At 45.9% G+C, this 12,093-nt stretch overlaps 2 protein-coding genes across 7 annotated transcripts in view; both read right to left on the bottom strand.

The window, feature by feature from the left end:
- Positions 1–12,093, bottom strand: part of bma (SCY1-like protein bma) — a 550,265-nt gene that overhangs the window by 147,581 nt on the left and 390,591 nt on the right. For all 6 annotated transcript variants that reach the window (XM_070540208.1, XM_070540207.1, XM_070540212.1 and 3 more), the window contains one exon: positions 2,871–3,064. Coding sequence is in view for 5 of the 6 variants with exons in the window: in XM_070540207.1 (XP_070396308.1) it covers positions 2,871–3,064 (194 nt within the window). In the remaining variant the exon portion in view is untranslated. The remainder of the gene's footprint in view (positions 1–2,870; positions 3,065–12,093) is intronic.
- LOC139061404 (uncharacterized) overlaps positions 7,842–12,093 on the bottom strand; it is a 36,416-nt gene continuing 32,164 nt past the window's right edge. The window contains exon 4 of the mRNA XM_070541399.1: positions 7,842–7,926. Within this exon, the coding sequence (XP_070397500.1) occupies positions 7,842–7,926 (85 nt within the window). The remainder of the gene's footprint in view (positions 7,927–12,093) is intronic.

Here is a 12,093-nt window from a genome sequence, read left to right on the forward strand (position 1 = left end):
GTTCTGCAAAAGTTGTAATTACATATAATTATATTTTTTGAGGTTCATGTGTAACATATCAATTTTGTCCGCTATAGATGTGCTATCAGATACAATTCACAGAATTGCGATATCATTTTTTCTTATTGAGTTACAGAGTTGTAAACTTGATAGTTTCGTTTTCTGAAAATTTGCAATTTCTGTCAATTTTTTATAAAAAATTGACGACCTAACTCAAAAATTCGAAACCAACAGTCACTAGATTTTAAGTTTTTCTTTTAAATGCAGCAAACCCAGTCAAATTTGGTGCAGTGGTTGCCGAGAAAAACGTATTCTCCTTTTACATGTATTTAGATAGGAGCACCCGAGCTAAAGCTTCCTCTTAAGTTGACTACTCGGATTTCTTCCAAGTGCACCGATATTTTAGGTACGCGGGTGTTTTTAACCATTGCACACAGATCGGCATGCGGCCCCCACAGGTAGGCACCAAACCCATGCGCTCATGCTCATGGCAGAACGTCACAGCAACTGAATCACAGCGGAAAAGATACAAACGGTCTACGTTAATGCGCTATAAGGATTGTTCCGCCAAGAGTTAGGACTAGCGAAATGGATAATTGACCGCGTCATGCGATCGCATATACATCCAACTTTCCCGATTTGTCCGGGAGACTCCCGAATTCCGACTAGTGCTCCATATTGTACGTACAGCGCCAGAGATCCCACGAAAAAGTGCCCCGACGCCATCGCGCAAAAGAGTTAAAAAAAAAAAGGACCAACATGCAGCACGTCGCCGCATCGTAATTGCTCTTTAGACCTACGTAGCTAGGCGAAGTCAAATTTAAATCCGAGCGATTTGTGTGAGGCAGTACAGGCCTAATTCAGTTCGATGCCGATGAATACATGCGAGGAAGTGTGCGCGTGAGGCAAAGGTATACCATGCGTCGCATAACAACCGCGTTTTTTGTTTAAGTAAGCTTCGCCGTATCAAAGACCTGTTATGCGGCAAAGCATATTAGGAGTACAAAGGGACCCGAGTGTATAGGCACGCGTTCGCCGCCCCCGGTTACAGTACGAGACAAACTCTAATAACTGTACTGACATCCATTGAGAGGCGTTTCTGACGTTGCTGTGCCTCGAAAAGAAAAAGAAGAGCTGTCGAGGCGTTACAATCCTCACATTCGAAGCACGCTATCGCATACTTACCCCCGTATGCAGAAATGCAACTTAAGTCGAAGCACATGCTTGACTTGATTTAGATGACGCTTGGCGTTAACGTGCCCAAAGACGCTCACTTCGTTTCCTTCGGTGCGTTCCCGATAGGCGCCACTCAAATCAAGTCAAGCATGGGCTTCAACTTAAGTTGCATTTCTGCATACGGGGGTTAGAGAGCTGTGCTCAATCGTGGCCTAGACTTTTCTTATTTATTTTTTACTGTGTGCGAAGTGGGTATGCATTCGACATTTGAATTTTTATTAAATATTTTTTTCATCGTCACGCCTAAGTGTAACATCACGCATTCACCATTTAAGTCGTCATAATTTTGTATGGCAATCTCTTTTTTTATTCTTTAGATCGCGCATGGCGTCTAATCCCATATATGTCAAAGGGTAAAGCAGGAGCCACGTGCTTCCGTGCTTCCAACCACTTCTACAGATCCATCAGATCTATCTATCTATCTATCTATCTATCTATCTATCTATCTATCTATCTATCTATCTATCTATCTATCTATCTATCTATCTATCTATCTATCTATCTATCTATCTATCTATCTATCTATCTATCTATCTATCTATCTATCTATCTATCTATCTATCTATCTATCTATCTATCTATCTATCTATCTATCTATCTATCTATCTATCTATCTATCTATCTATCTATCTATCTATCTATCTATCTATCTATCTATCTATCTATCTATCTATCTATCTATCTATCTATCTATCTATCTATCTATCTATCTATCTATCTATCTATCTATCTATCTATCTATCTATCTATCTATCTATCTATCTATCTATCTATCTATCTATCTATGTCCGTTAGACGCTGTTTGTACGCTCGTATTGATAATGCTTCAATATCAGAAATACTAATGGCAGTGATGTTCCCCGGGACGCTCCCTTTCCACTTCAAACCTCACGCCATGACACCATCTCCCTCTCTCTCTCTCTCTCACTGCCATGCCGACGAATCACCGACACCTATTTCGGCAGGCCACCACTCACTCCTGTCTCCTGAATACCATGCCCATGACGACGGCCTGCCGCCTTAAGAAAGGCGGGGGACCAAGGAGTTTCCTACAACAACCACTAGAAGCCTATACGAGCTGCAAGCATCACGGCTCAGCCAACACAAGAACGATTAGCAGTACGTGGATTTTCCTAAACTTCTTCCTTCTGGCTTCCACAGACCTTGTGACTTTGTGAATGGATTCGAGCTAGTATTGAGTCATAGATGCAGTAAAGTGGCCCACTTACACATGTGCGCAGAGTCTGATTGCTTTCTTGCGATTAGAAAAATGTGATAGTTTCAAGTTCCATGCCAATAGGCGCTGCCCAATACAATGGCTGCCATGACGTGTCCGCGATTCCGCAATCACTTCCAGCGTGTGCAAACCGCAAAAGCACAGCCTTCCGAGATCTGTTTTGGCAAGAATCTCGTTGGGGCGTGGATTTGTACAACGCCTATGAAGAAGGCACATAAGGCGTACATAATAAAGCCACGAGAACGTCTCAAGTCAAACGCACGAATATTAGACATATCCGCGTGCAAATAATAGTTCGCTTGGTAGCCGAACGATGGCAGCACCAGAGTTCCCTACAGCTATTACTTGTACGAAGTTCTAATGGGGGAGAGTGGTTTGTTTGCACGTGATTGGTCACCTGTGGGCCGCTGGGCCCTGGACCCGACGCTGGCGGTGCTGACGATGCCGATGACGCCTGTGCTGATGCTGCTGTCGCTCTCGATGGGGCTGCTGATGCTGATGCGGCGTCGTTGCTGCTTTCGGGGGCGGCCGCATAGGGGGCGCTCTGGCGTCCGTCTCGTTTTCTCCTCACAACAGGTGGCGAGGCGAGGTCTGCGGTGCGAAACGAAAAGAAACGAAAACGAAATTATAAATCTTCCTGCCCGGATTTGTGACGCGTACTGTTCGTTCTTAAGCAGTTTAACGCTGCCTCACAGTGTAAACTGCGAAACGCAGTTCACGTTTGTAGCCGCGGTACACTACTCTAATTGTGCAAGACGATGCATTCGCAAGACACGAAGAGGAACTCGGGAAGCGAGAAACTATTAATCAAACCTACGCGAATAATGGCTAGCTCTCACTCACTCACTCACTCACTCGCTCACTCATTCACTCATTCACTCACTCACTCACTCACTCACTCACTCACTCACTCACTCACTCACTCACTCACTCACTCACTCACTCACTCACTCACTCACTCACTCACTCACTCACTCACTCATTCACTCACTCACTCACTCACTCACTGAACCTCAACTAACCAGCAAAATATAAACAAGATAAAGCATGGATACAAATCAACCAGTCCATAACTTTTCTTCTATATAGGAAGTGTGGTATAAAAGTTATAAACAGGGATCAGGTACCTCAGAAAGGCTGGCCAACGTTTCGATAGGAGCACCTATCTTCGTCAAAGGTCTTTGACGGACATAGGTGCTCCTATCAAAACGTTGGCCAGCATTTCTGAGGTACCTGATCCCTGTTTAAAGCCTTTATACCCCAGTGTGTTATTTCATCTGTCGGCCCGTTTCTTGATTTTAGACTTCTATACAGGAAGAGATACTGCAAATCCGTGTTAAGCAAGAGCCGCATACATATTCCGTGTTGTTTTCCCGGCTCAAAATATTCATCGGGAAGTGCCTGAAGTCTGCTGCAGGCGACTGCAAGGCTACATTACTGCATGCCGAGAAATAAAAAAAGAAAATGTCCGGCTCACAAATAAGACTCACGAATCTAATAAGAGTTCCCGCAGAAGCGATCGAAAAAAAAAATGTAATCGCGGCGAAGCATACTCACAGCAGCAAACAGTAACGGGTTCTTTTTCCCGAACCACCGAGATCGTTATAGTTTCGTAGTAGTTTCTCAGGCTACCGCATAGTCGGAAAAAAAAAAAAAACTCCGAGGCGTTGGCGGAGAGGATGAAAGCGCGGTGGTTCTCTCGGCTCAAATCACTATCGCATCTTTCCGGCGCCTTCGCGGAACCACGAACTGCGCTCGGTAGTTTTACAGTGCGGTCACGTTCTCCACGGAACTGTTGATCCGCAATGTGTTCTGCTCGAGGGAACAAGGAGAAAACAGTCCGAACATAACGCACTCAGAGTATTTCTTTGTTTTTCTTTTGTTTTGTTTTTTCACTCTCTTCGTTCCGTAACTCGCGCAGTTCGCCCGAAGTGGAGCGAGAAGATAAACGGAGACGTGAACATACTCGGTAGGAAAACACTCACGACTCGAGGCCATGCACGCAACATCGGTTTGAATTTCAAAGAGCCCCGTTTGGCGGCTGGGTGCTCATGTTTCCGCAGTTGTTTATTTAGAGGTATGTAAAAAAAGCAAGACAAGATAAAAGAAAATGGAGAAGTGGTGTGATACGTGTGTTGAGACGTGCTCGCATTGCCGGAGTTTCGAATTCCCGTTCTTGCTTAGTCACGCGGAGTCCTTCGACGTCGCAGCATTGGAGAATTAAAAACAAACAAAAGATAACCCTTTTATTCGCTCGTGAACGCTAACGATCACCTGAGGCTTTCTTTTACAGGACAACCATATATGAAGCAATGTGCAGCTGTATTGTCTTTCGTTCTTTTTTTTTTGTGCCCTGCTACGTTCTTGCACGCTTCTTTTCCTTTGTCGCAAACATATAGAGTGCTTTGTTTTTTTCTTCCTTTTTTTAATTATTCGTATATGTAAAGAACAAAAGAATGTGTGGTTTCACGTGCCATACCCACGATCTGATTATGATGCACGCCGTAGTGGAGGACTTCGGCCCAGCTGGATTTCTTTACCGCGCATAGAAATCTGCGTTCACAGGTGTTTTTGCATTTCACGCCCATTGAAATGCGGGCGCTGTGGTCGGGATTCCATCCCGCGACCTCTTGAATAACTACCCAACACCATACTCACTAAGCAACTATGGCGGGTAGCTGTATTTGTAGGAGAGGATGACATCATAGGTGGCGCTGGCTACTGCGTCTAGTAAAGATAGGCCGGCGCCTAGCATCGCCGATGTCACAACCTTTGCGCGTTTCCTTCCTCTCTCTACTGCACTTTTTCTTTTTTCCCCTGACTATGTCCTCTCTTTGAGACCACGCTGCCAATATGCCGGTTAGTGATCACGCTGCCTTTGTGCACATTGTTTTGAACCATCCACGTCCCGTCTAGAGATCATTACAGAGCGAGTATTCTAGCATTAATGAACAACTTAATTGGGCTGTCGGCATCGCTGAAATTATTACAAATGGCTAAAGCATACGTAAGCGAAAAACAACTGTTACAGAACCAGTTTAAGGGCTCTAGCCGTCTACGTTGGGCCAAAGAGTTGGGCAAGCATGAAATGATGCAATAGACGTCGCTGTAGAAGCTTTAGCCTTGGTTTGTGGACGTAGCTATACTGGGAGTCTACTGGACACTAAAACCTGTTTCAAGTAGACCAGTTTTCGTACGAGTCGTTTTATCAGCTGAAAGGCAAGGCGGTAAATTCTGGGCTCCGTGTAACAGTCACCGAGTGACATCAGTCAATCCTTTTAACTTTCTCTCCAACGCAGCGCCCTACGCAGCAGCGATTAAGAAAAACGGATCTTTCATGGAAACAGTCACGTGTTGGCGATTCAAATAAGAACACTAAAAAAAAATAAAGTTATGCCGCACTAACTTCTACAAGAATGTCGTAGTCGTTTAGAACGTGCGGGGGAATTTCTCTGTAATTGAACGTGCGCGCTTACACCTATTCACAGGAGAAAAGAAAAAAAAAGCACGTCGCAAGAAGCAAGCGTAGAACGTATCAATCTTCAGCAGCAGACTTTAGCTACTTCGCGCATTCAAAGTAGCAACGACAGCCACCAAAATACACTGGGGGCGTATTCCTCGACAGGGCATGTCCTTACGTGAAGTGCGGGTTTGTTGAAGCGCAAAAAAAAAGGGGGGAGTTGGGGAAGCTGTCCATCGTAATGCGTAGTTCAAAACGAAAACGTAATACAAAAAAGACAAAAGAAAAGAAACGAAAACACTTGAGCAACCTTCAACTATTGAGGCCACGAAGGGGGACCAAAAGGTTGAGGCGACGTGAGGAACATTTCCAAGTAAACTCTGCGCGGGAAGCAAAAGAAAACGAAGCGAGCGACGAGAAGATTTGGGACTCCCCGAGCGCCATTTGCATGCATCCCGGCACGCGCCAAGCACGGAGACACGGGGGAGGTATTTTTCGTTCATTCTCTCACTCCCCGCCCTCGGCAGCTGTTATCTAACGTAGCGCACGGCTTCACGTGGAGCTGCATTCAAGTCCCGTGCGCTCTGTTTGACACAGGCGCCGAACTGGAGCATGAAGAACGCCTCGGGTGCCTTAGTGTAAGCGCCAACGACAAGACAAAACAAGAAGTGCCCGGGCCGACTGGTTCCTGAACAAGCTACTCGAGACCACTGGCCCATCACCGCTGGACTGAGAGGCTTTCTTGACGAGGACACGCACGTTCAACCCCAGCTGGCCAAAAGACATTGAAGACACGGACTGTTGCTTTCTTTTTATGATTTTGTTTACTCTATTCCTCTGTCAGCTGGCGGGTGTCACTGTCCGTCTTCGCTTCTGCTAGTTCGTTTCAAGGTGTCCATGGAAGATAAGAAGTCCTTTTATTCACCCCCAGTTCGCGTCCTTGGAAGAGTCGGGTCAAGGAGAACTCTACTCCTCAACGTCGGACTCTCAAAAATATATGTAGATCTCCACAAGGGGAGGAGGAGAGATTCAAACATTGCCAAAATGTGGGTGCATCGCACCAGCTGCATTTTGTTTTGCGGCGAAGATGTTTAGATTTCGGATCCGTATTTCACTACATGCAAAAGTTTTAGATAAAAAAAAAACTCATTTAGCAGTAGTTTTTAGTTTCCCGTCTTCTTCGTTCGCGCTGTCCTTTAACAGACCACGTAAGAATGGGTTGTTGTGTTTTATATTAGATACACAGTAGGCCTCCTCTACAACTGAATATGACTGACTCTGAAAAGCTTCCGAAGAGTGCTTAGGGATTTGGGCTTAAAACTTGTGCATGAAGCGTACGCTTACGAACGTAAAACATTGTGTTTCAAGAAAGGGTTGTAGAGAAAGACGACAACAGTAAGGAACACAGCTGACCTTCGCCACAGCATGCCATCGCGCGCCACAGTCTTTAGTGCGGTCTCACCTAAAACACGTGTTGTGGAGATACCGCAAGATAATTTTCCCCGTACACGAACTGTACTTTAGTAGAGAGAGTGTAATGTATTTGCCGTCCTCCAGAGTAGCCCCTAACCTCGCGCTCTAATCACTTCTTTTCCTAGTTTCCCGATTGCCACGGGCGATTTTGATCAGTAACCGTTTATTCAGTCAAGCTCTGAAGTGCCCGAACTGTCTGAAGCCAGAACTGTCTGAAACTCTATGATGCGTCTTCGAAAAAATCTCCGGTAATAAAGAAAATTTAAAAAAAAATGGTCATATTGAAGCACATGGTGAGGGACCACTCGTCTCATCGAGATGCTGCCGATCGTTCTTGGAAAACGAGGCCGACGAGGTTCTGGTCACCGACTTTCATTAAAGACCCCCGCAACTTCCACGACGCGCATGCCACTTCCGTCATCACCGCCTGCTTTGTCACGCAGGCCAAGCAGACCTGACATCAAAGAGGACAATTCCAAGGACCAGGATGCCAAGAACAGGGATGTCGAGGGCAAATAAGCTGCGGGGAGAGTGGCATTTGATTACTGGCCAACACCTGCCAGGGCACCATCAATCTTCTATCAAGGCAAAGTGACAACGTGAGAAACTGAGAAATTGCCAACCAAGACCAACATGGTATTCGTCATGCTGCAGTCACTAGTTGATGATCTTAGCATGCTTGCTGACTAATCTGCAGACGCTGTCAGCTCAAAACGCCTTACAAGGACTGTACGCCCTGCATCCAGTGCTTGCATACCTTCGGTATGCACCGTGACTTTTTCGTAAAGGAGGATTCTTCGACTATGGCCGTGCGCGTAGCTGGCGCGGAAGGTGACGAAAACGTTCCCGCGAGACGTCAAGTTGGCAAGTCTGTGGAACTGTGCAGACTTGTGCATCTTCATCTGTCGGACCTCACTTCCTCTCTTTTTTTTTGTCCCTATATCCCCTCTAACACAGTGCAGGGTAGCAAAGAGGACGTTAGTCTCGTTAACCTTTCAGCCTTTATTTGCTTTTCTCTCTCTCTCTATCTCTCTCTCTCTCTCGCTCTTTCTATTCCTTCAGTCAATCTCACAGTGACGTCATGACCACGTTTTTTCATTTCAGAGACACGTTTCGACTTTCGGTGCGATGCCCTTTCTTTACCTCAGTTTAAAGCCCGGTTGTCTTTTGAACGTTCTGTGGCGCAGTGGCAGGCATGGGGGACACACGAAGTTAGCGGAACACGAGGAATGCAGGACAAGTGAAGCGCAAATTTTCGTCGAAGTTTCATTCAAAAGGAAATTTGAAATTATACCCGTGGTCGATATCAGCAGTTGCGGTATACATGTGCACGAAAAAGTGGAGAAAAGAAAAGAGAAAAAAAGAAAGATAAAAGGGTGAAATATCGCATCTAACGCGCGTCCCGCTTGAATCGTACGAAAGCGATACCAGCTTATGGCAAAACGAGAAAGACGAGAAAGTGACACTGACAGCTCGCGCACGCTGGCTTCCGCATTAGCGGCAGTCATCGAAAAGGCATGCATTTCTTTCTTCTCCTTTCTTTAAATATAAATCCCAGTTGACAGTTTGGGTTTCCCTTTTCGTTTGTGTATTGTTTTCCAGTAACATCGCGCGTCGCCATGCTTGCCAAAACGCCTTAGAATGATTAGGCTGCATCAACTAGGCCCTTCTCAAGCTCTGCTTACTCTGTCACTTACTTTCATGACTCTCCAATATCAGTGACACTCTGTTCACATTGACGGTAACTCACATTGACGATAACTGATTATAACAGATAACTGATTGACGAGTATGATTAGAGGTTTGACACTTGCTCATCACAGGCTATGTTCTGGCTCTTTGTAGCACATTACATGTACATATATGCAACTCCGTGGTACGTTCAACAGTATAAAGCAAGGTTTCCTTAAGGAATTGGAACGGTTTAAATATTCCGTTTTATTCCGTTATATTTTTTTCTGTATTGCGTTATGTTCATCGACAATTTTCCGAAAGGGCCTCTTAAGTTGTTAGGCTTTTCGTTTCGCTTTACCATTGTTTGAACAACAACAACAACAACAAAAAAAAACGAATGGGAAATTGCCTTTCGAGTAAAAAAAAAAGGAAAAAAGGTTCGCTTCATGTATACGGGGTTCTGAGTACCATAGGGCTCTTTTTTATCTAGATACATGTCAGCCAACTCATACAAAGGTGATCACTCTCTTTTATCTAAAACATGATGATACGCGCCGAAACTTCGTTTAAAGGCAAGCATTTTCTTTTCACTGAAATTCCATCAACAGAATCTGAAAATACGGGCACAGAATCCGTCAAAGCAGAAAAAAGAAATAAACAAGAAGGACAACCACGGCAACAGTTGTAGCACAGTGGCAAAAAGGGTGCGCATCTTAAGAGGATATAGAGCATCGGTCGAACAGAGCCGAACTCCCCCAAATAGGAGATGACAGGATTCAATCCTCGTTCACACGGAGCGCTTGTTTCGCCGTATTTGTGTTTTTCTTCATTTCCGTTGACCTGGGCTTCTATCGCTTTCCTTCCCCCTTTGTTTGTAAATGTTTTCTCCTGAATGCCTCGCCAACCGGACGAGGTTGCTGGAGCACGGGAAGTCTCTCAGCATTATTACGTTTTGTTCGTAGACCCATTTTCTAAAAAAAAAGAAAAAAAGACACGAGAGCGGGTCTGGAGCTACTCAGTCAGCATGACAGGCCGATTTCTTTCGCCGATCCACACCGCTGGCCCTCTTTCTCGCTGTTGACACGAGACAGCGCCATTGCAGCCACGGTTGGTGAAGTCCTGGAAGATGTGCCTTGGATTTCCGAGTTTGTCCTTCGCGTTCTCTCACCTGCTGCGTGTGCTATCTCTCTCTCTCTCTCACTCTACGTATATATATATATATATATATATATATATATATATATATATATATATATATATATATACATACGTAGAGAGCCGCTAACGCTCACTGGAGGGATTTGTCAGGATTGGGGGCTCAATCCCATCGTCCGTGGTCCTTTGCCAAGATTGGAGTACGGCATGAATTCGAAGGTAGCTGGCCCATGCCGTCGTCCAACTTATTTACGCTGAGATCGTTGATGAAGTGAAGAACTGTTTCTCATCGAGAACGAGGAAAAGGGTTTATTTACAGAAATTAAATCAGTCTAACATGACTGCTTGAGAAAAAGAGTATCAGTCCAACATGACTGCATGAGAGAAGTGAATCAGTCTAACATGACTGCTCAAGAGAAGTGTACTCAGCATTCGCACAACCACAGCTTTTCTACACTCGATCCGCCGGTCATACGACGCGGCGACTGTTAGTTTACTCATCACCAACTCGCCGCTGCTCTGCAGATCAGTTTACAGACACAAAGGCACACACATTCCGATGCCCAAACGACGGTGTTGGAGGGGTGCCGTTCCGGGAATTATCGGTGCCGATCGAGGGTCGCTCGTTGTTCCGTGCCACGCCGAAGCGTGAGAAGCACAAAAATACGTCGTTCCCGCGGCAGCTTGTCCATGCGTGTCAAATCAGCTCCGCGTTGGGGAACTCCGGAATCATTGTTCACGCACCGAACTAGTTCCGTCACAATGTCGAAGGGGCTGGAGGAAGGCGGCGGATTCCAGCGCAAAGGCCGCTTCTTTGAACGCCTCCCAGCTGCAGCGACGGAGAGGGAGAGGTGCGCGTCGTGTCGCCCTGTCGTAACTGTGTGGCAATCTTGTCTCGCAGCTCGCCATTCTTAACAGATTGTAACCTTTGTTATGGAGCACAAGCATGGACCAATTGATTTCGGCCCTTTAGGACCAAAGGGGAACAAATTGGCGTTGCGACGGCACAGAAAGAGCGCGTTGATGGAAATTACATAAATCGTTTGTTTTTTGAGTACTTTCTTTATAGACGGCATGGATCGGGAGAAGACCGCATTGGTCCCTCCTGACGGCCTTTACCGATTCGAGGTTTATTTCAAGTTCGTAGGGAAACGTAAGGGTGGCAAGAGAAAGGGAGCATCGCAGCACTGCCTGAAAAGCCAAGCCAACACTTACGTAAGCGGTGTACGACAAGGTATGAATCGATACACGATAGCACCTTCCGGTCTGCTCAACGCGCCAGCAACCTTTGGAGGAATGATGGACATGCTACATCGAGCATGCAAGTGGTCCACTTGCCTGCGTTATCTGCATGACAAGTCTTCTCGCCGACTTTCGTGTCAAACGGGACTTAACGTTGCATGAGACGGCCTCGCACGAGCTACTGCGCTTCGATGGGCGCCTCCAATCAGAACGCCTTTCTTGATAATACTTTTTTGTTCTCTCTCTCTCTCTCTCTCAGTCATCTTTCCAGTCCCTGCTTCCCCACATCTCAGTGCAGGGTAGATAATCGGAAATTCGCAACTGGTTTTAACATCCCTGTGTTTCCTCTAGAGGAACGGCAGGGACAAACCTTGGACGCCAGCCTTGCGCACCATTCTGCCTATTTTCCCGCGAGCTGGACTGGTGTAAAGTTTTTCGGAGTTCCGCTTTGCTCTTCATTCGTTCGCAGTTTTACTGCGAGAGCGCGAACGCAGTCGTTCGGCGTTGGGCCCGAATGTGGCGCTGTGCGAAAACGAAGGAGACGAAAACACGGATGATAAGTTACGAGCACAAATGAACAAACGTGCCAGAGCAAAATAATGCTGGTGAGCTTTCT

Source organism: Dermacentor albipictus, chromosome 6 (assembly GCF_038994185.2).
Source record: "Dermacentor albipictus isolate Rhodes 1998 colony chromosome 6, USDA_Dalb.pri_finalv2, whole genome shotgun sequence".
Taxonomy (NCBI): domain Eukaryota; kingdom Metazoa; phylum Arthropoda; class Arachnida; order Ixodida; family Ixodidae; genus Dermacentor; species Dermacentor albipictus.